The sequence below is a fragment of the Carcharhinus amblyrhynchos genome, unplaced genomic scaffold (genome assembly GCF_965287045.1).
Source record: "Carcharhinus amblyrhynchos unplaced genomic scaffold, sCarAmb.v2.hapA scaffold_538, whole genome shotgun sequence".
In the NCBI taxonomy this organism is placed as follows: Eukaryota; Metazoa; Chordata; class Chondrichthyes; order Carcharhiniformes; family Carcharhinidae; genus Carcharhinus; species Carcharhinus amblyrhynchos.
The window spans coordinates 112-24,724 of NW_027650278.1; the positions used below are offsets into that span (position 1 = coordinate 112).

General features: G+C 51.4%; 1 protein-coding gene across 1 annotated transcript; it reads right to left on the reverse strand.

Annotated features, from left to right (window-relative positions):
- Nucleotides 1-406: 406 nt before the first annotated feature.
- Nucleotides 407-24,613, reverse strand: LOC145339564 (pre-rRNA 2'-O-ribose RNA methyltransferase FTSJ3-like; the record flags this gene model as incomplete). The annotated part of the gene is made up of 11 exons (XM_080184053.1): nt 24,472-24,613; nt 19,907-20,012; nt 19,085-19,131; nt 18,490-18,569; nt 17,683-17,782; nt 15,453-15,647; nt 14,568-14,683; nt 10,940-11,044; nt 9,682-9,782; nt 3,955-4,041; nt 407-547 (listed from the first exon to the last, which is right to left on the reverse strand). Coding segments are annotated over exons 1-11 (1,145 nt in total), but the record flags the coding sequence as incomplete, so codon positions are not given.

Here is a 24,613-nt window from a genome sequence, read left to right on the forward strand (position 1 = left end):
GCCCCTACACCCCTATCTCTGTAACCTCCTCCACCCCCTACACCCCCTCCCTATCTCTGTAACCTCCTCCAGCCCCCCCTACACCCCCTCCCTATCTCTGTAACCTCCTCCAGCCCCCCCTACACTCCCTCCCTATCTCTGTAACCTCCTCCAGCCCCTACACCCCCTCCCTATCTCTGTAACCTCCCCCAGCCCCTACACCCCCTCCCTATCTCTGTAACCTCCTCCAGCCCCCCCTACACCCCCTCCCTATCTCTGCAACCTCCCCCAGCCCCCTGCAGACAGGATCCTCGTGGTGTTTGGGAAGGTGACAGTTCGACAGTGAGTGAGACTCGGTTGTGCGTTCCTCTTCCGCACCCCCCCCCACCCCCCCCGGTCTTGATCAGCGCTCGCCCGCAGGAATTACCTCTTTAACTCCGCCAACTCCTCTGCCTTCAGCGTAGCCAGCTGGTGTTCCAACTGCTCCTCTTCCTGGGCCTCCTCGTCCTGCTGCTCGGGGGCCTCTGGGGCCTCCCTCTCCTCTTCGCTCTCACTCTCCGAACTCAGGCTGAAAGGGGTGGGGGAATGTTAGTTAACGCTGTGGGTACGCGCGCCCTCTCCTATCCTAAGCCTGGGTGCCCAGTGAAATTGCCAATCCAATGTGGACACTTCCCCAACGGGGGAAAAAAAAACCCCCAGTATCGACTGTTTGACTGCAGCAGCCATCGCACAATCAAACTGGATGTTACCAAACCAGTCGTCCGCCTTCTATAAACCTGGTCAGCTCTCACTGGCCCTCACCCTGCGATGATAGTGTATTTTTCTCCGCAGGGTGTTTCACGCAGGTCCTGGTGGTTTAATCGGTGCCGTGTCGTCTGCAACCCGTGTCAACGTTATTAATTAAGTAGGAGAATGGACAACATTTAAGATTAAACTGAGCTAATGCAGGGTTTTGGGATTTTAGCGAACCCTGGTGTTATGAAGCAGAGGGGGATTCCCCCCCCCCCCTCTGTCAACTCACTCCTAACCACTCAATGAGGAGTCTCTCACCTCATAATCTGTTAGAGTGTGTGAGGTGATGTGATCGGCTCATCAGCAACACTGGGTGGTCAAATCAAAGTAACTCCCCAACACACACTCTGTAAAATCAACAAGTAACACTCCAGTTATCTGACTAACAATGAACAGGTTAACTGAACTATTAACAAACCGGATAAAACACTATTCTAGTGGAATGCAGTTTACATAAATACAATTCCCACTCTAACAAAAAAAAAATTGACTTTTAGTTACTCCCGAAATTACAGTCAGGTCTGACATCATTTGGGATCTTCTGTCTTCTTTTGCTATCTAGATGAGGTTTTCTTTTAAGACATAAATGTAGCCACCAGAGCCAGCAAGTCTGTCTCGAGGTGTGAGCGGTGACAGGTGCTCTCTTCCAGTTGCGCCATTACCCTCGTCTCTTATACCCCCATTGACATATCAATATTTCCCACAACTGGATTGGCCCTCAGGTTACCAAAACGTCAATTTCAAATCTGATTGGTTGCTGAGAGCTAAGTGCCTAATTTAAACTGATTGGCTCAAATTCAAAAACTGCCTGTTGTCTTGGCAACACTACTGTTTGGATTTTGTTTCAGTCTGTGTACTCAATATGCACCTGCTTTTCTTTTTAAACTCTTTAAAAGATGCTACCTTTCACCTCAATTTTTTTTTACAATTTTATAAACACCAAATTTATAACACTGGATTGATCGAGTAATTATTCGCTCCATTCTAAGTTGAGTTGTAGTTAGGAAGGCAAATGCAGTATTTGATGTTAGTGTTCCTTTAAGGATTTTTTTAAAATTCATGCTCACACCCCGAGGTGACATCATTGTTGGGAGGAGAAATAAACTGTGGGCAGATCAGGTGATTTCATTTTGGTTTGGAGCTGCAGGTTTGTGTTTTTCATTTCAGAAGGTTAGCAAGTTAAAAAGAGATGTTTTCCTTCTCTCTCTGTTGTTTTCCTGAAGGGTGGTTAGCTGCTGTTGTTGGGGGCTGGACCAGAGCCTCTCTCTCTGGTGTTCTGGGAACCTGTCTTGTCTTCAAAGTGTTTGGAATGAATCCAGAGAACTGCAGACTTCAACCAAGGACTCACTATCTAGTATCTCGTGAGCATTAGTCTGTGCTATGTTAAACCTGTGAAAAAGGGTTGTTTTGTTGTGTATGGATTTTGGCTTTAATTGGAACACATTAGATATAATCATGAAGAGTTATAGTGAATGTTTTGCTTGTGTTAAAAGTTCTTGCTAATTTCTTACAAAACACGTTAACTGTATTCTTAAATAAACTTTGTTTAGTAAAAGCTCCCGAGTGGGTCTTCTGAATCAACACCTGAAGTGGGATATCTCATGCTTATTCCAGCCACATTCAAGATGCAAAACTTATGATTCATATGGGCTTTGTAAAACGCTTTTGAGTTTCTAACCTGACCCAGAACAAGCGTTAGCATTCATGTCGAGAGGGCTAGAATACAAGGGCAGGGATGGACTTCTGAGGTCGTATAAGACTCCGGTCAGACCCCATTTGGAGTATTGTGAGCAGTTTTGGGCCCCGTATCTAAGGAAGGATGTGTCGGCCTTGGAAAGGGTCCAGAGGAGGTTCACAAGAATGATCCCTGGAACGAAGAGCTTGTTGTATGAGGAACGGGTTGAGGGCTCTGGGTCTGTACTCGATGGAGTTTAGAAGGATGGGGGAGGGGGGATCTTATTGAAACTTACAGGATACTGCGAGGCCCTGGATAGAGTGGACGTGGAGAGGGCGTTTCCACCAGTAGGAAAAACTAGAACCAGAGGGAACAACCTCAGGCTAAAGGGACGATCCTTTAAAACAGAGATGAGGAGGAATTTCTTCAGCCAGAGAGTGGGGAATGTGTGGAACTCTTTGCCACAGAGGAGGCCGGGTCACTGAGTGTCTTTAAGACAGAGATAGATCGGTTCCTGATTAATAAGGGGATCAGGGGTTATGGAGAAAAGGCAGGAGAATGGGGGATGAGAAAAATATCAGCCATGATTGAACGGAGAAGCAGACTCGATGGGCCGAGTGGCCTAATTCTGCTCCTATATCTTATGGGGTTATGCTTGCGGCATGGGGGTTGCCAACAGCAGGGGGACAGGTTTTAGTCCACTGGTCTCAGTGTAATGGCTAGCTAGAAGCTGCTGGAAGAAAGCAGTGTCTCTGTCTCTCTCTAGAGGAGTGTTGAGAACTCCACACAGAGATTTAATCCAACATTCAAAGAGCCAACTCCCAGGGGGTGTTAAAATGCTGCAAAACACAGCATCATGTGAGTGTACTTACTTTGTGTGCAAGTCTGGAGAAGGGTGTAGGATGCTGTTTGACTTGGAACAACAGAGAGAGCTGGCTGTAAAGGTTTACACAATATAATTGCTTTTTTGGAATTGGTAAAAATTACGATAAATCTTTATTATACGTTAACTGTACTCTTAAACTTCAATCATCAAGAGTTTTTTTTGTTATTTATTATTGTCACAAGTAAGCTTACATTAACATCGCAATGAAGTTACTGTGAAAATCCCCCAGTCGCCACACTCCGGCACCTGTTCAGGTACACTGAGGGAGAATTTAGCATGCACCTAACCAGCACTACTTTTGGACTGTGGGAGGAAACCGCAGCACCCGGAGGAAACCCATGCAGACACGGGGAGAATGTGCAGACTCCACACAGACAGTGACCCAAGCCGGGTTCCTGGTGCTGTGAGGGAGCAGTGCGTACCGTTTTCCCATGTATCACCCCTTCCTAGTGAGAATCAGACCCAGAGTGAAATATCTTACACCCACCCTAACCAAATTCAAAGGGCAAAGTTTAGGATTTCGTAAAACACCCCGGAGTTTCTGAGCCGCGTGGTAACACACCGACCCACCCCTCGCTGCCGACTCACTTCCCGCTGATACAGTGGGGTGCCGAGGACTCACCTGATATCTCCGTCCAGACTCTTGGCCTGCTCCTTCAGCTTCTTGGCTAGGTGTCGTCTCAGTTTGTTCCTCCAGTTCAGCATTGACCTGTGGGGGGGGGGAAGGAGACCATACTACTGTCACTTGGAGTAGCGGTGAGGGCCATACACACAAGTGGCAGCCAACGACCAGCTCCAACAGGAAGGGTTCAAATCATCGCACATAAGACCACAAGACTTAGACGCAGAAATAGGCCATTCGGCCCATCGAGTCTGCTCTGTTCAATGGCTGATCTGATGTGATAGTCCTCCTCTCCCACTTTCCCACCTTATCCCCTCGATTCCCTCACTGATTAACAATCTCTCTCTGTCTCAGCCTGGAACAGACTTAGTGACCCAGTCTCCACAGCCCGATACGTCTCAATAAGGTCTCCTCTCAATCTTCTAAACTCCATCGAGTACAGATCCAACTGACTCAACCCCTCATAGAACATAGAACATAGAACATTACAGCGCGGAACAGGCCCTTCGGCCCACAATGTTGCGCCGACCAGTCTTATTTTTAAAAAAAAACAATGACCCACTAATCTAAACCAGTCCCTTTTCGTCCATAAACCTATCCACCAATCTCTTAAACGCCCCCAAACTAGGCGCATTTACAACTGCAGCAGGCAGGGCATTCCAGTCCCTCACCACCCTCTGGGTAAAGAACCTGCCCCTGACATCCGTCCTATAACTACCCCCCCTTAATTTAAAGCCATGCCCCCTCGTGCTAGCTTTCTCCATCCGAGGAAACAGGCTATCACCATCCACCCTGTCTAAACCTCTAATCATCTTATATGTTTCTATAAGATCCCCTCTTAGCCGCCTTCTTTCCAGTGAAAACAACCCCAAATTCCTCAGTCTCTCCTCATAGGACCTCCCCTGCATACCAGGCAACATCCTGGTAAACCTCCTCTGCACCCTCTCCAAAGCCTCCACATCCTTCCTGTAATGTGGGGACCAGAACTGCACACAGTACTCCAAGTGCGGCCGCACCAGAGTTGTGTACAGTTGCAACATGACGCTGCGACTCCTAAATTCAATCCCCCTACCAATAAACGCCAAGACACCGTACGCCTTCTTAACAACCTTATCTACTTGATTCCCAACTTTCAGGGATCTATGTACACATACACCTAGATCCCTCTGCTCATCCACACTATTCAGAGTCCTACCGTTAGCCCTATACTCAACACATCTGTTATTCCTACCGAAATGGATTACCTCACACTTCTCCGCATTAAACTCCATCCGCCACCTCGCGGCCCAGCTCTGCAACCTGTCCAAGTCACCCTGCAAACTTCGACACCCTTCCTCACAATCTACCACACCTCCGACTTTGGTGTCATCAGCAAACTTACTAATCCACCCAACTATACCCTCATCCAGATCATTAATAAAGATTACAAACAGCAGTGGCCCCAAAACAGATCCCTGAGGCACACCACTCGTAACCGAACTCCATGATGAATAATTACCATCAACCACCACCCTCTGTCTCCTATCTGCTAACCAATTCCTGATCCAAGTACCTAAATTACCACCAATCCCATACATCTGCATTTTCTGCAGAAGCCTACCATGGTGAGAAAATCCCTCCCTCCCCGGGGTCAACCTAGTGAATCTTCTCTGAACTGCCTCTAACGCCGGTACATCTTTCCTTAGCTAAGGAGATCAAAGTGACATTCAATGGTATAACCATCGCTGAATCCCTTCCCCCATTATCAACATCCTGGGGGTTACCATTGACCAGAAACTGAACTGGACCCAGCCATATAAACACAGTGGCTCCCAGAGCAGGTCAGAGGCTGGGAATCCTGCGGAGAGTAACTCACCTCCTGACTCCCTCCCAAAGCCTGTCCACCATCTACAAGGACACAAGTCAGGAGTGTGATGGAATACTCTCCACTTGCCTGGATGGGAGCGGCTCCCAACAACACTCGAGAAGCTCGACACCATCCAGGACAAAGCAGCCCCGCTCGATCGACACACTAACCACAAACACTCCCTCCCTCCACCCCTGACACACAGTGACAGCCGTGTGTACCATCTACAAGATGCCCCGCAGCGACTCACCGAGGCTCCTTAGGCAGCACCTTCCAAGCCCACCACCTCTACCATCTAGAAGGACAAGGGCAGCAGATACAAAGAACAAAGAAAATTACAGCACAGGAACAGGCCCTTCGGCCCTCCAAGCCTGCACCGACCATGCTGCCCCACTGAACTAAAACCCCCTACTCTTCCAGGGACCATATCACTCTATTCTCAACCTATTCATGTATTTGTCAAGACACCCCTTAAAACTCAATATCGTATCCGCTTCCACTACCTCCCCGGCAACAAGTTCCATCCTCTGTATAAAAAACCTTCCTCATACATTCCCTTTAAACCTTGCCCCTCTCACCTTAAACCTGTGTCCCCCTAGTAATTGACCCTTCCACCCTGGGAAAAAGCTTCTGACTATCCACTCTGTCCATGCCCCTCATAATCTTGTAGACTTCTATCAGGTCTCCCCTCAACCTCCATCGCTCCAATGAGAACAAACCAAGTTTCTCCAACCTCTCCTCATAGCTAATGCCCTCCGTACCAGGCAACATCCTGGTAAATCTTTTCTGTACCCTCTCCAAAGCCTCCACATCCTTCTGGTAGTGTGAGCGACCAGAATTGAACACTACATTCCAAGTGCAGCCTCACTAGGGTTCTATAAAGCTGCAACATGACTTGCCAATTTTTAAACTCAATGCCCCGGCAGATGAAGGCAAGCATGCCGTATGCCTTCTTGGCTACCTTCCCCACCTGCATTGCCACTTTCAGTGATCGGTGTACCTGTACACCCAGATCCCTCTGCCTATCAATACTCTTAAGGGTTCTGCCATTTACTGTATATTTCCTATCTGTATTAGACCTTCCAAAATACATTCCCTCACATTTATCCAGATTAAACTCCATCCGCCATCTCTCCGCCCAAGTCTCCAACCGATCTATATCCTGCTGTATCCTCTGATGGTCCTCATCGCTATCCACAAATCCACCAACCTTTGTGTCAGCCACAAACTTACTAATCAATCCAGTTACATTTTCCCATGTAATATCAGCAAAGGTCCCAGCACTGATCCCTGAGGGACACCACTCGTCACAGCCCTCCATTCAGAAATGCACCCTTCCATTGCTACCCTCTGTCTTCTGTGACCGAGCCAGTTTTGTATCCACCTTGCCAGCTCACCTCTGATCCCATGCGACTTCACCTTCTGCACCAGTCTGCCATGCCTGGGGACACCTTCCACCTGGAGATTCCCCTCTGAGTCACTCACCATCCCGTCTGTAGAAACACAGAACCTAGAGCCCGCTCCCACCAGTCGTTACGATCATTGGCTAATCCTCTATCTCACTCCACACTGCCCCCCTCTCTCCCCGTCACTCTTTTAGCGTCGATGAAATCTCTCTATTTCCTGTGTAAACAGATTCAGTGACTCAGTCCCTCAAGGTTTTCTGTGGGAGAGAGTTCCACAGCTTCACCAGCCTCTGAGTCAAGATATCTCTCCTCATCTCCGTCCAAAATGATCTCTCCCGAATCCTGTGTCCGGGACCCCGTCATCCAGAGGAAACAATATCCCTGTATCCAGTCTGTCCAGCTCTGCCAGAATGTTACACGTTCCGATCAGATCCCTTCTCATTCTCTGGAACGTCGGTGAATCCAGGCCCGGTCGCCCTCAATCTCTCCTCGAGTGACAATCCCGCCATTCCAGGAACCAGCCTGGCGAACATTCGCTGCACTCCCTCTGCGGCTATAGAATCATAGAACCCTATAGCGCAGGAGGCCATTCTGCCCATTGAGCCTGCACTGACCACAATCCCACCCAGGTCTTAACCCCCTAACCTCATGTATTTACCTGAGTAATCCCCCTGACACTAAGGGACAATTTAGCATGGCCAATCCCCCTAACCTACACATCTTTGGACACTAAGGGACAATTTAGCATGGCCAATCCCCCTAACCTACACATCTTTGGACACTAAGGGACAATTTAGCACGGCCAATCTCCCTAACCTACACATCTTTGGACACTAAGGGACAATTTAGCACGGCCAATCCACCCTAACCTGCACATCTTTGGACACTAAGGGACAATTTAGCATGGCCAATCCACCCTAACCTGCACATCTTTGGACACTAAGGGGCAATTTAGCATGGCCAATCCCCCTAACCTGCACATCTTTGGACACTAAGGGACAATTTAGCATGGCCAATCTGCCCTAACCTGCACATCTTTGGACACTAAGGGACAATTTAGCATGGCCAATCCCCCTAACCTACACATCTTTGGACACTAAGGGACAATTTAGCATGGCCAATCCCCCTAACCTGCACATCTTTGGACACTAAGGGACAATTTAGCATGGCCAATCTCCCTAACCTGCACATCTTTGGACACTAAGGGACAATTTAGCATGGCCAATCCACCCTAACCTGCACATCTTTGGACACTAAGGGACAATTTAGCACGGCCAATCCACCCTAACCTGCACATCTTTGGACACTAAGGGGCAATTTAGCATGGCCAATCCCCCTAACCTGCACATCTTTGGACACTAAGGGACAATTTAGCATGGCCAATCCACGTAACCTACACATCTTTGGACACTAAGGGACAATTTAGCATGGCCAATCTGCCCTAACCTGCACATCTTTGGACACTAAGGGGAAATTTAGCATGGCCAATCCACCCTAACCTACACATCTTTGGACACTAAGGGACAATTTAGCATGGCCAATCCACCCTAACCTACACATCTTTGGACACTAAGGGACAATTTAGCACGGCCAATCCACCTAACCTACACATCTTTGGACACTAAGGGACAATTTAGCATGGCCAATCCACCCTAACCTACACATCTTTGGACACTAAGGGACAATTTAGCATGGCCAATCCACCGAACCTGCACATCTGCGAAACCGGAGGAAACCCATGCAGACACGGGGAGAACGTGCAGACTCTGCACAGGCAGTGACCCAAGCTGGGAATTAAATCTGGGTCCCTGACACCGTGAGGCAGCAGTGCTAACCACTGTGCTGCCTGTGAGTGTGTCCTTTCTTACATGAAGAGACCAGAACCGCTCACAATATTCCAGCTGTGGCCTCACCGAGGCTCTGGACAGCTGCGGTGAGACGTCCTTGCTCCTGGACTAACACGCTCTTACAATGAAGGCCAACATACCATTTGCCTTCCTAACTGCTTGCTGTACCTGTGCGCTTACTTTCAGCGACCGATACACGAGGGCTCCCAGGTACATCAACAGTTCCCAAATGGCCGTTCCGTCACTGTCACCGGGTCAAAATCCCTCCCTAACTGCTGACTGCACCTACACGTTAACCTCAACAGAATCCTGAACAAGGATTCCCAAGTCCCTGCCTTCCCCCCATAACCTTCGATCAAGTTCACCCCAAGCGCTGTATCCAGCCGCCTCCTCAACACATTCAATGTTTTGGCATCAACAACTTCCTCTGGGAATGAATTCCACAGGCTCACCAGGTGAAGAAATGTCTCCTCACCTCCATCCTAAATGGTCTACCCTGAATCCTCAGACTGCGACTCCGAACACGAGCAGCCTTTCCTGGTAAAGGTAACGCCCAACCCCCAACTCCCAAATTGGGAATCACTCAGTACAGAGCACCGCCACTTTGAGACGGGGAACTCCCACTTGCCTCAGCTCCTTGCGACCCAGCACCCGGATATCCTTGCAACATTCCCGGATCTCCGGGGTGGTGGCCGAATGGTTTTCCAGCTCTGGATCATCAAAGGTAATCTGCAGACAAAAGGGAGAGTCATGTTAAATTGCCCCTTAGTGTCCAAAGATGTGTAGTCATGGCAGTATAGAACTGGTTAGGTGGTTTGGCCTCGCTAAGTTGAAGGGCTCAGGTTTCAGCCTGACGACCAGGGCTCAGGTGCAGTCTGTCAGAAAGAGAAGGCATCGAAGTGGATTGGCCATGCTAAATTGCCCCTTAGTGTCCAAAGATGTGTAGGTTAGGTGGATTGGCCATGCTAAATTGCCCCTTAGTGTCCAAAGATGTGTAGGTTAGGTGGATTGGCCATGCTAAATTGCCCCTTAGTGTCCAAAGATGTGTAGGTTAGGTGGATTGGCCATGCTAAATTGCCCCTTAGTGTCCAAAGATGTGCAGGTTAGGGTGGATTGGCCATGCTAAACTGTCCCTTAGTGTCCAAAGATGTGCAGGTTAGGTGGGTTGGCCATGCTAAATTGTCCCTTAGTGTCCGAAGATTTGTAGGTTAGGGTGGGTTGGCCATGCTAAATTGTCCCTTACTGTCCAAAGATTTGTAGGTTAGGGTGGATTGGCCATGCTAAATTGTCCCTTAGTGTCCAAAGATGTGTAGGTTAGGGTGGGTTGGCCATGCTAAATTGTCCCTTAGTGTCCAAAGATGTGTAGGTTAGGGTGGATTGGCCATGCTAAATTGTCCCTTAGTGTCCAAAGATGTGCAGGTTAGGGTGGACTGGCCATGCTAAATTGCCCCTTAGTGTCCAAAGATGTGTAGGTTAGGGTGGATTGGCCATGCTAAATTGTCCCTTAGTGTCCAAAGATGTGTAGGTTAGGGTGGATTGGCCATGCTAAATTGCCCCTTAGCGTCCAAAGATGTGTAATCATGGCAGTCACAATGTGGAGATGCCGGCGTTGGACTGGGGTAAACACAGTAAGAAGTCTCACAACACCAGGTTAAAGTCCAACAGGTTTATTTGGTAGTAAACACCACTAGCTTTCGGAGCGCTTTCATTCCGAACCTGGCGTTGAGAGACTTCTTACCTACTCATGGCGGTACAGAGCTTTAGCTTCTGACAGTGCAAGTGTCCCCGTTGAAGGTTCAATTCCCCATCCCAATGCCGGGAGCCACCTTTGACCCAGCAGTGCCCTGGGGTGAAAGGTCAGCTCAGGCACCCACAAGGCCACTCACCTCGCTGGCTTTGTCCAGGAAGTCGACGGGATTCTGGGCCTTGACGAACTCTGTCAGCGTGAAGCGGTGGTACAGCGTGTAGTCGCCCTCTGTGTATCCTTCCGCCTAGAGGAAATAGGCCCACACATCAGCGGGGAGTCGGGACAACTCCTGATTCAGGGCTGGCACCGTCCCTCCTGCATCAAACACACCCCCTCATCACTGCCGCTCATCATCTGTCCCGCACCCACCTCCGTATACATCCACCCCAACCCCTCTCTGCTCAAAGAATGTGGAAGCCCTCGCCCAGTCACTCCAGACTCCACCATTCCTAGTCACTCTCCATCCCGCACTCCCACCTCCGTAACGTTCACCCCACCCAAAACACTTTCCCACCCCGTGCTCGCTGTCCCACACTGACTCCCCGATGAACAGCACCTCAGATTGAAAATTCTTACCCTCGCTTACAAATCCCTCCCTATCTCTGTAACCTCCTCCAGCCCCCTACACCCCTCTCCCTATCTCTGTAACCCCCTCCAGCCCCTACACCTCCTCCCTATCTCTGTAACCTCCTCCAGCCCCTACATCCCCTCCCTATCTCTGTAACCCTCCTCCAGCCCCCTACACCCCCTCCCTATCTCTGTAACCTCTCCCAGCCCCTACACCCTTCCCTATCTCTGTAACCTCCTCCAATCCCCCTACACCCCCTCCCTATCTCTGTAACCCTCCTCCAGCCCCCTACACCCCCTCCCTATCTCTGTAACCTCCTCCAGCCCCCTACACCCCCTCATCTCTGTAACCTCTCCCAGCCCCTACACCCCTCCCTATCTCTGTGACCTCCCCCAGCCCCTACACCCCTCCTTATCTCTGTAACCTCCTCCAGCCCCTACACCCCTCTCCCTATCTCTGTAACCCTGTCCAGCCCCTACACCTCCTCCCTATCTCTGTAACCTCCTCCAGCCTCTACACCCCCTCCCTATCTCTGTAACCTCCTCCAGCCCCCTACACCCCTTCCCTATCTCTGTAACCTCCTCCAGCCCATATACCCCTCCCTATCTCTGTAACCTCCTCCAGTCCCTACACCCCCTCCCTATCTCTGTAACCTCCTCCAGCCCCCTACACCCCCTCCCTATCTCTGTAACCTCCTCCAGCCCCCTACACCCCCTCCTTATCTCTGTAACCTCTCCCAGCCCCTACACCCCTCCCTATCTCTGTGACCTCCTCCAGCCCCTACACCCCTCCCTATCTCTGTGACCTTCTCCAGCCCCTACACCCCTCTCCCTATCTCTGTAACGTCGTCCAGCCCCTACACCTCCTCCCTATCTCTGTAACCTCCTCCAATCCCCCTACACCCCTCCCTATCTCTGTGACCTCCCCCAGCCCCCTACACCCCCTCCCTATCTCTGTAACCTCCTCCAGCCCCTACACCCCCTCCCTATCTCTGTAACCCCGTCCAGCCCCTACACCCCCTCCCTATCTCTGTAACCTCCTCCAGTCCCTACACCCCCTCCCTATCACTGTAACCTCCTCCAGCCCCTACACCCCCTCCCTATCTCTGTAACCTCCTCCAGTCCCTACACCCCCTCCCTATCACTGTAACCTCCTCCAGCCTCTACACCCCCCTCCCTATCTCTGTAACCTCCTCCAATCCCCCTACACCCCCTCCCTATCTCTGTAACCCTGTCCAGCCCCTACACCCCCTCCCTATCTCTGTAACCTCCTCCAATCCCCCTACACCCCCTCCCTATCTCTGTAACCTCCTCCAATCCCCCTACACCCCCTCCCTATCTCTGTAACCTCCTCCAGCCCCTACACCCCCTCCTTATCTCTGTAACTTCTGAGTTCTCTGCGTTCCTCTGATACGGGACTCTCGAGCATCCCCTGATTTTAATCGCTCCGTCATGGGCAGCCGTGCCTTCAGCTGCCTGGCAGCAGCAGTGGGGAGCCTGAGCTCTGGAATTCCTGCCCCAAACTTCTCCGTCTTTCCCTCTCCTCTAAGATTCCTCTTACAAAGCTCCCTACTTATCGGTCAAAGGATCTAAAACACAGCCCCACTGGTCCCCACCCGCACCCGTCACCCCCCCCACCCCGTCACACCCCCCACCCCGTCACCCGTCACCCCCCCACCCCGTCACACGCCTCCCCCCAACCCCGTCACACGCCTCCCCCCAACCCCGTCTCACCCCCCTCCCCCCAACCCCGTCTCACCCCCCCCCCAACCCCGTCACACACCCCCCCCCCAACCCCGTCTCACCCCCCTCCCCCCAACCCCGTCTCACCCCCCTCCCCCCAACCCCGTCTCACCCCGCTCCCCCCTTCCCCAGTTACCCCTTGGAGGGACAGTTGAGAGTCACCCACATTGCTGTGCCTCTGGAGTCCCATGTAGGCCAGACCAGGGTAAGGACGGCAGATTTCCTTCCCTAAAGGGAACCAGATGGGAAGTGTGAGGTGGTCCACTTTGGTAGGAAGAATGGTAGGAAGGACTATTACTTACGTGGCGAAAAACTGCAGCAGGCGACGGTGCAGAGGGACCTGGGGGTCCTTGTGCATGAGTCGCAAAAACCCAGCCTGCAGGTGCAGCAGGTGGTCAGGAAGGCGAATGGGATGCTGGCCTTCATCGCGAGGGGGATTGAATATAAAAGTAGGGAGGTCTTGCTGCGGCTGTATAGGGCATTGGTGAGGCCACAACTGGAGTACTGTGTGCAGTTTTGGGCGCCGCACTTACGCAAGGATATTTTGGCCTTGGAGGGAGTGCAGAGGAGGTTTACTAGGCTGATACCGGAGTTGAGGGGGTTGAGCTATGAGGAGAGGCTGAATAAACTAGGCTTGTACTCGTTAGAGTTTAGAAGAATGAGGGGAGATCTCATTTGAGACGTATAAGATGATGAATGGGATGGATAGGATAGAGGTGGAGAGACTCTTCCCGCTCAGAAAGGACAGTAGGACTATGGGGCACAGCCTCAAGATAAAGGGGGTGCGGTTTAGAACGGAGTTGAGGAGGAACTTCTTCACTCAAAGGCTGGTGAATCTCTGGAATTCTCTGCCCGTTGAAGTGGTGGAGGCTGCCTCGCTAAATATTTTTAAGACGCGGGTTGACGGGTTTTTGATAAGAGAGGGGATTAAGGGTTATGGGGAGAGGGCGGGAATGTGGAACTGAGACACGACAGATCAGCCATGATCTTATTGAATGGCGGGGCAGGCTCGAAGGGCTAGATGGCCTACTCCTGTTCCTATTTCTTATGTTCTTACGTTCCCACAATGGGTCATCAGTAGATTCTTAATCCCAGATATTTTTTATTGGATTGACATTCCACCATCTGCCGTGGTGGGATTCGAACCCGGGTCCCTCAGGACATTAGTTGAGTTTCTGGATTAATAGTCTGGGGATAATATCACTGGGCCATTGCTTTTGTAGTCTCAGTTTGTACTTCATACAGGCAAGAGGTTCTACATTAAACCCACAGTGTTAGATTTAATCTATCCACGCGTGCAGATCAGAGATATTTCTTAAAAAGCCACAACTCCCCGAATTTAATTTGGCTGCTGCAGAACATCTCCTGTTTCATCATTTTCACAGTCTAAAGGAGGTGAGGATGGGCTGCTGGACAGGACTATGGAAGGTCGCCCCACAGCGCACTCTGCTGCTTACCTTGGGCTTCTTGGCAGCGACCAGATCGCGGATGGTCTTGGCCTGAACTTCCACCTCTTTGAACGCATGTTTGGGATCAAAGAACTTGTTGTCGATTTTATCCGGTGCGACGTAGCCTGTGGAGACGGGGCAGGGGATGGGGGTGGGGGAGAAACAGTTAATAATGTCCACACCAGGTTTAACCAAAGTCATCGACTTCAGGAAGTGTAGCGGAGAACACGCCCCTGTCAACGGGGACAAAGTGGGAATGGTCGAGAGCTTCACGTTTTTACGTGTCCAGATCACCAACAACCTGTCCTGGTCCCCCCCATGCTGACACTATAGTTAAGAAAGCCCCACCAACGCCTCTACTTTCTCAGGAAACGAAGAAAATCTCGCATTTCCGCTACGACTCTCACCAACTTTTACAGATGCCCCATAGAAAGCATTCTCTCTGGTTGTATCACAGCTTGGTCTGGGCTCCTGCTCTGCCCAAGACCGCAAGGAACTACAAAAGGGTTGCGAATGTAGCCCCAATCCATCACACAAACCAGCCTCCCATCCATTGACTCTGTCTACACTTCCCGCTGCCTCGGGGAAAAGCAGCCGGCATAATCAAGGACCCCCCCACACACACCCCGGACATTCTCTCTTCCACCTTCTTCCATCGGGGAAAAGATACAAAAGTCTGAGGTCCCGTACCGACCGACTCAAGAACAGCTTCTTCCCTGCTGCTGTCAGACTTCTGAATGGACCTACCTCATATTAAGTTGATCTTTCTCTACACCCTCACTGTGACTCTAACACTGCATTCTGCACTCTACACCATAGCGAGGGGGGGTGAGGTTGATGAGACAGGAAGTGGAGACGGCCGGTCAGGGGCCGAGGACAAGATGGCCGACTCACCCTGACACACGACAAAAATCTCAGCGGACTCGTTCCTGGAAGCCTGGGGTTTGGTGGCCTGAACTTTCCGGAAGAACTGCTGCAGGATCCAGAGCAGCGGCTGGTAATCCTTGGAACGGAAAACCTTGGTGATGAACCAGCCACCTTTATTCAGAAACTCGCACGCCAACTTCAGAGCCATCAGTGTGAGGTGTGCTGTAGGAGAGGTAGGAGGGGGAGAGGGAGAAGAGGGAGATCAAGATACATTGTTTTAATCATAAAATCCTGCAGGGCGGAAGGAGGCCCTTCAGCCCATCGAGTCTGCACACACCACAATCCTAGAGAGGCCCTACCCCCAGAACCTCATGTATTTACCCTGCCAATCCCCCTGTCACTAAGGGGCAATTTAGCACGGCCAATCCACCTAACCTGCACATCTTTGAACTGTGGGAGGAAACCGGAGCACCCGGAGGAAACTCTAGAAAGTCCTGGAGGGGAAAAGGAGATCAATTTACATTTCTGTTTGGGAGCATCCCATGTCTGCCACATTGCCATGAAGGTTTGAGGATTAATTTGTTTTTCTCCGTGTGTAATTGCTCCCAGGAACAGGCAGGTCCAGCAGACCCCTTGGAAAGTGACGGAGAAAGAAATCTAGCAAGAACTCTGGGAGACAGCAATCTGTGACTGGCCAAAGCCAGGACCAGGAAGCTTGAGGCCAGTTGGGAAGTCCAGAGTCACGGAATTGTGAAGAGAACATAAGTTGGAAAAGTCACCCAGTCAGACGCGAATGATAGGATCCCAATGAAATCTCCAAACTCGGAAAATAGCTGGAATACTGAGGAGAAATTGAATTCCAGGGAGCTGTGGCAGACCCGGTTCAGTTTTGAAAGAAGTGAATGAAGATTCAATATCTCATGGTGCTTTGGGAACCCTTCCAATTAGAAAGTAGAAATGTAACATTCTTGTTCACACCCGACCCTCTTGCAATCAAGACGCCATTTTAAACGCACTCGCTGCACCAGCTCCACAGTGATGGGTCACCCTGGGTTTGGGGGCCATCACTGGTCTCAGCTTCAAGGGGCAAACGAGAGCTGGAAGGGAGTGGGTTTGTCGAGACATTGGAGGATGACAGATTACAGACCCGAAATACAGCTATGATCTTTGTTCAGTCGGGCGTGTCACTGGCTGGGTCAGTATTTATTGCCCATCCCCAGTTACCCTTGGAGGGCAGTTGAGAGTCACCCACATTACTGTATCTCTGGAGTCACATGTAGGCCAGACCGGGGTAAGGACGGCAGATTTCCCTCCCTAAAGGGAACCAGATGGGTTTTTCCCACAATGGGTCATCAGTAGATTCTTAATCCCAGATTTTTTTTATTGAATTCAAATTCCACCGTCTGCCGTGGGTGGGATTCGAACCCGGGTCCCCCAGAACATTAGCTGAGTTTCTGGATTAACAGTCTAGCGATAACACCACTAGGCCACCGCCTCCCCGACGAGCATTCCTGGCAAACAAGCCACAATTCTGATGACAGTACAAGATGGGGGTACCATGACCCCCAACATACTCCTGGATATTTACGGAGAAGTGGGGGGAAAAAAAGATTGGAGAGGCAACAGGACGCAAGGAGAAACCCACTCCCTTCGTGCCCAGATGCTAATAGGGGGGAGGAGAATAGAGTTTAAAAATTGGCAAGTCACGTTGCAGCTTTATAGAACCTTAGTGAGGCCGCACTTGGAAATATAGCGTTCAATTCTGGTCACCACACTCCCAGAAGGATGTGGAGGCTTTGGAAAGGGTACAGAAAAGATTGAACAGGATGTTGCCTGGTACGGAGGGCATTAGCTATGAGGAGAGGTTGGAGAAACTTGGTTTGTTCTCACTGGAGCGACGGAGGTTGAGGGGCGACTTGATAGAAGTCTACAAGATTATGAGGGACATTATGTTTGGCTGGAACTCGCTGCCGGGGGAGGGAGTGGAAGTGGATACGGTAGTGAGTTTTAAGGGGCATCTTGACAAATACATCAATAGGATGGGAATGGAGGGATAAGGTCCCCGGAAGGGTAAGGGGTTTTAGTTCAGTCGGGGGGCAGCATGGTCGGTGCAGGCTTGGCGGGCCGAAGGGCCTGTTCCTGTGCTGGAATTTTCTTTGTTGTTTGGGTGGGATGGTGATGTCCAGTGGTTCATTTGGTGCCCCCGAGGGGGAGAGAATGGGGAGACCACCACATCCAGGCCCAGGTCACTACGTACCCTGGGAGAAGGCATCATGCAGCCAGTTAGACCCCACATTGGGGGCGCCGTCGTTCAGGACAACATCCACCTTCCAAGTCTGGAGCTCCTTCCGCAGGGCCTGGGGAGGAGAGAGGACAGCACTGAGAAGGAAGGATAGCAACAACGGACTGTTAACGGACCCCAGCACACTCCCCAAACGCTTCACTCTCAACATCAGTTACTGCCAGAGTATCCACACATTGCAGGATTAATAATCCAGGGTACGGTAGTGTAGGGGTCACGTTACTGGATTAATAATCCAGGGTACGGTAGTGTAGGGGATACGTTACTGGATTAATAATCCAGGGTACGGTAGTGTAGGGGTTACGTTACTGGATTAATAATCCAGGGTACGGTAGTGTAGGGGTCACGTTACTGGATTAATAATCCAGGGTACGGTAGTGTAGGGGTCACGTTACTGGATTAATAATCCAGGGTACGGTAGTGTAGGGGTCACGTTACTGGATTAATAATCCAGGGTACAGTAGTGTAGGGGTCACGTTACCGGATTAATAATCCAGGGTACGGTAGTGTAGGGGTCATGTTACTGGATTAATAATCCAGGGTACGGTAGTGTAGGGGTCACGTTACTGGAGTAATAATCCAGGGTACGGTAGTGTAGGGGTCACGTTACTGGATTAATAATCCAGGGTACGGTAGTGTAGGGGTCATGTTACTGGATTAATAATCCAGGGTACGGTAGTGTAGGGGTCACGTTACTGGAGTAATAATCCAGGGTACGGTAGTGGAGGAGTTGTGTTACAAGATTAATATTCTAGTGTTTACCTGGCGACATTTCTCCGTGGTGATGTCCTCCTGAAGGGTCACAACGTTGGGAATTGCTCTAATCGGAACGAGGTCCACTCCTGGAAAAGAAACAGGAAATGTTTAACTGTCCAAAGAGCATACAATGCTGACACTGGGTATAAATTGGAGCACAGTGGGGAACAACAAACTGTCAGGAAATGTAGAGGGAGCTTTACTCTGTATCTAACCCCGTGCTGTACCTGTCCTGGGAGTGTTTGATAGGGGAGTGTAGAGGGAGCTTTACTCTGTATCTAACCCCGTCCTGTACCTGTCCTGGGAGTGTTTGATGGGGACAGTGTCGAGGGAGCTTTTCTCTGTATCTAACCCCGTGCTGTCCCCGTCCTGGGAGTGTTTGATGGGGACAGTGTAGAGGGAGCTTTACTCTGTATCTAACCCCGTGCTGTACCTGTCCTGGGAGTGTTTGATGGGGACAGTGTAGAGGGAGCTTTACTCTGTATCTAACCCCGTGCTGTACCTGTCCTGGGAGTGTTTGATGGGGACACTATGCAGAGCAAACATAAAATGAAGCAAAACACAGTTAATAATCAGGGTAATAAATCTGCGATGTACTCACCAATCACAAGGCTGGAAACGGGCATGAAGTTCGCTGCAACCTGTAACCTGTAACAAGAAACGGAGAAATCAAGAGACTGGGAAAAGCACCGCACTGTCAGAGGGTCAGTGCTGAGGGAGCGCCGCACTGTCAGAGGGTCAGTGCTGAGGGAGTGCCGCACTGTCAGAGGGTCAGTGCTGAGGGAGTGCCGCACTGTCAGAGGGTCAGTGCTGAGGGAGCGCCGCACTGTCAGAGGGTCAGTGCTGAGGGAGCGCCGCACTGTCAGAGGGTCAGTGCTGAGGGAGTGCCGCACTGTCAGAGGGTCAGTGCTGAGGGAGCGCCGCACTGTCAGAGGGTCAGTGCTGAGGGAGTGCCGCACTGTCAGAGGGAAAAGTTCGGGCTGACAGACACAGGACGGGTAGTCGGCGGGTGTGAAATCGAGTCCTGTCATTACTGCCAGGACCTTGGCACCCCTCCAGCTCACTCGCTTAGGGGGTTATGACCCAGTGGTATTATCGCTAGACTATTAATCCAGAAACTCAGCTAATGTTCTGGGGGACCCGGGTTCGAGTCCCACCACGGCAAATGGTGGAATTTGAATTCAATAAAAAATATCTGGGATTAAGAATCTACTGATGGCCCATTGTGGGAAAAACCCATCTGGTTCCCTTTAGGGAAGGAAATCTGCCGTCCTTACCCCGGTCTGGCCTACATGGGACTCCAGAGACACAGCAATGTGGGTGACTCTCAACCACCCTCCAAGGGGGCAATTAGGGATGGGCAATAAATACTGACCCAGCCAGTGACCCCCGTGTCCCAGGAATCAATGAAAGAAAAACTCACCATCCTCCAGGGGCTGCACACAGATCCACGAGCGCCCGGGCTTTCTGCAGGAACTGGAACTTGCGATTTAGCTGAATTAATTTGAAGGCAGATCGTGAACGGTACCCTGGGGGGGGGAGGGGGGAGGAGCAGAGACAGAGCGGGGGGGGCCGTTACGAGTCTCCGTTAGCAAGCACACACGCTCCCTCCCCACAACCCCCCTCCCCGACACAGCTGGAAACCATTCCCCAAGAGCCCCCCCCACTTCCCCATCCGGACTTGACGTTCGAATTGGGAGGCCATTCGGCCCCACCCGGGGCCTGCTCCGCCGTGCGATGGCCCACCTGTTTGTGTTTCGAATTACACCCCACCTCACCCTCCGCAGCGGCACCCAGTTCTGGAATCACTCACGTTCACCCCTCAGAGAATTAAAACTCTCCTCATCTCTGTCCCAGAAGGGGGGAGTCCTCATGAGTAAACGGCGACCCCCTGCCTTGGTTCCAGACTCACCCACAAGGAGAAACATCCCTTCCCACGTCTATCTGGTCAAGATCGTTCAGGATCTCATTATCCTTCAAGCAAATCAACCCCACCCCCCCCACCTCACTCTTCTAAACTCCAGTGGACACCAGCCCAGTCTGTACAACCCTCTCTCAGGAGACAACGCGCCCATGCCTGGTATCCACCTCGTAAACCTCCTCTGAACCTTCTCTAACGCACTCACACCTTCAGGATTTGAGTATAGGGATAGGGATGTTTTACTGCAATTTTACAGGATGTTGTTACAGGGTTGTTAAGAAGGCATACAGTGTCTTGGCGTTTATTGGTAGGGGGATTGAATTTAGGAGTCGTAGCGTTATGTTGCAACTGTACACAACTCTAGTGCGGCCGCACTTGGAGTATTGTGTGCAGTTCTGGTCCCCACATTACAGGAAGGATGTGGAGGCTTTGGAGAGGGTGCAGAGGAGGTTTACCAGGATGTTGCCTGGTATGGAGGGGAGGTCCTATGAGGAGAGGCTGAGGGATTTGGGGTTGTTTTCGCTGGAAAGAAGGCGGCTAAGAGGGGATCTTATTGAAACATATAAGATGATTAGAGGTTTAGATAGGGTGGATAGTGATAGCCTTTTTCCTCTGATGGAAAAATCTAGCACGAGGGGGCATGGCTTTAAATTAAGGGGGGGTAGTTACAGGACGGATATCAGGGGTAGGTTCTTTACCCAGAGGGTGGTGAGGGATTGGAATGCCCTGCCTGCTGCAGTTGTAAATGCGCCTAGTTTGGGGGCGTTTAAGAGATCCGTGGATAGGTTTATGGATGAAAAGGGATTGGTTTAGGTTAGTGGGTCATTGTTGTTGTTTTCTTTTTAACTGGTCGGCGCAACATCGTGGGCCGAAGGGCCTGTTCTGCGCTGTAATGTTCTATGTTGGTGAGGCCACACCTGGAGTATTGTGTGTAGTTTTGGTCTCCTCATCTGAAGAAAGACGTCTCTCTATTTCTCCATTGGTAATGAGATCGAGTACAGGAATGAGATAGAGAATCTGGTGAAGTGGTGTGGCGACAATAACCTCTCCCTCAATGTCAACAAAACCAAGGAGATTCTCATCGACTTCAGGAAGTGTAAAGGGGAGCATGTCTCTGTCTACATCAACGGGGACTAAGTGGAAATGGTCGAGAGCTTCAAGTTTTTCGGCGTCCAGATCACCAACTACCTGTCCTGGTCGCCCCCATGCCGACACTACGGTTAAGAAAGCCTCTACTTTCTCAGAAGACTAAGGAAATTTGGCATGTCCGCTACGACTCTCACCAATTTTTAACCATGCATCATACAAAGCATTCTTTCCCGATGTATCACGGCTCTGCCCAAGACCACAAGGAACTATAAAGCATTGTGAACATAGCCCAGTTCATAACACAAACCAGCCTCCCATCCATTGACTCTGTCTACACTTCCCGCTGCCTCGGGGAAAAGCAGCCGGTATAATCAAGGACCCCCCCCAACGCACCCCGGACATTCTCTCTTCCACCTTCTTCCGTCGGGGAAAAAGATACAAAAGTCTGAGGTCCCGTACCGACCGACTCAAGAACAGCTTCTTCCCTGCTGCTGTCAGACTTTTGAATGGACCGACCTCACATTAAGCTGATCTTTCTCTACACCCTCGCTGTGACTGTAACACTACATTCTGCACCCTCTCCTTTTCTTCTCCCCTCTGTATTCTATGAACAGTATGCTTTGTCTGTATAGCGCGCAAGAAACAATACTTTTCACTCTATCCCAATACATGTGAGAATAATAAATCAAATCAAAATATAGTGTTTTACATTCTTATAGTAAACGATAATATGCCATGCTATGTTCCAATGAGATCATCTCTCATTCTCCCAAACTCTTCTAACAGGTACAGGCCTCTGACCCTGCCCATCCAGAGGTGCCAACCTGGTGAAACTTCAACACGCACATGCCAGAAGCACAAGATACAAGTGATACCAATGGGTCAGATCCAAACTCTAGTCAATGGTGACTACACAATGCTTAGCACCATTCACCACTCCTCACATACTGAAGCAGTCCGTGTCCAGATGCAGGAAGACCTGGACAATATCTAGGCTTGGAATGACAAGTGGCAGATAACATTCGTGCCACACAAGTGCCAGACACTGACCATCTCCAACAAGAGACAATCTAACCCTCTCCCTCGATATTCAATGGGAAACCATTGCTGAATCCCCTCCCCCTCTATCAACATCCTGGGGGTTACCATTGACCAGAAACTGAACTGGACCCAGCCATATAGTGGCTCCCAGAGCAGGTCGGAGGCTGGGAATCCTGCGGAGAGTAACTCACCTCCTGACTCCCTCCCAAAGCCTGTCCACCATCTACAAGGACACAAGTCAGGAGTGTGATGGAATACTCTCCACTTGCCTGGATGGGTGAGGCTCCCAACAACACTCGAGAAGCTCGACACCATCCAGGACAAAGCAGCCCCCCTCGATCGACACGCTAACCACAAACACTCACTCCCTCCACCACTGAGGCACGGTGACAGCCGTGTGTACCATCTACAAGATGCCCCGCAGTGACTCACCAAGGCTCCTTCGGCAGCACCTTCCAAACCCGTCACCTCTACCATCTAGAAGGACAAGGGCAGCAGAAACCTGGGAACACCCCCGCCTGGAGGTTCCCCTCCGAGTCACTCACCATCCCGACTTGGAAATATATCGGCCGTTCCTTCACTGTCACTGGGTCAAAATCCTGGAACTCCCTCCCTAACAGCACTGTGGGTGTACCTACACCACACGGGGACTGACTGATGTCCAGTAACAATCCCGGAACTCCCTCCCTAACAGCACTGTGGGTGTACCTACACCACACGGGGACTGACTGATGTCCAATAACAATCCTGGAACTCCCTCCCTAACAGCACTGTGGGTGTACCTACACCACACGGGGACTGACTGATGTCCAATAACAATCCTGGAACTCCCTCCCTAACAGCACTGTGGGTGTACCTACACCAAACGGGGACTGACTGATGTCCAATAACAATCCTGGAACTCCCTCCCTAACTGCACGGTAGGTGTACCTATACCACCCTCCCTACGAGGCCTGGCCCATATCCGTGAATGAGTAACCGAATAATGATTTTGGTGAATTCTGGAGCAAACTCTGTCCAGCTGCTCTGATAACAAAAGCAGACCTTGCCCCAAATGGGACTGTTAAACCTGGACATTAACTCAAAACCACTCAATAAACTGTCTAAACACTGTGTCACCACCCCCACAATTACCCCTCCCACTGCCCTTTGACTCTAACCCTCCCCCTTATCCCCATTGCCCTCTGACCCTTACCCCCATCCTCACCCCCGCTGCCCCCTGACCTTTACTCCCATCCTCACCTCCTACCCTTTACCCCCATCCTCACCCCCGCTGCCCCCTGACCTTTACCCCCATCCTCACCTCCTACCCTTTACCCCCACCCTCACCCCCGCTGCCCCTCACCGCCACCCTCACCCCCGCCGCCCCTCATCCCACCCCCGCCGCACCTCACCCCCACCCCCGCCGCACCTCACCCCCGCCGCCCCTCACCGCCATCCTCACCCCCGCTGCCCCTCACCGCCATCCTCACCCCCGCTGCCCCTCACCCCCACCCCCACCGCACCTCACCCCCACCCTCACCCCTGCTGCCCCTCACCCCTGCTGCCCCTCACCCCCGCTGCCCCTCACCGCCACCCTCACCCCCGCTGCCCCTCACCGCCACCCTCACCCCCGCTGCCCCTCACCCCTGCTGCCCCTCACCCCCACCCTCACCCCCACCGCCCCTCACCCCCACCCTCACCCCCGCTGCCCCTCACTCCTGCTGCCCCTCACCCTCACCCCTCACTCCCGCTGCCCCTCACCCCCATCCCACCCCCACTGCCCCCTGACCTTTACCCCCATTCTCACCCCTTGACCCTTACCCCAACCTCACCCCACTGCCCTCTGACCCTTATCCTCTCCCTCATCACCCTCTGACCCTTAGCCCCATCCTCACCCCCGCTGCCCTCTGACCCTCACCCCCTCAGCCCCAGTGCCCCCTGACCCACGGGTTTACCTGTCTCCTTGGCCAGATGGTAGAATTTGTCCCTGCGGGACTTGCCCACCTTCAGTTTCTTCCCCATCTCCCTCTCTCAGTCAGGGCTGGGGTAGCCACATGGAGAAGGCCAGGCCTGCGCTCTACGTCATCACGGCGTGCC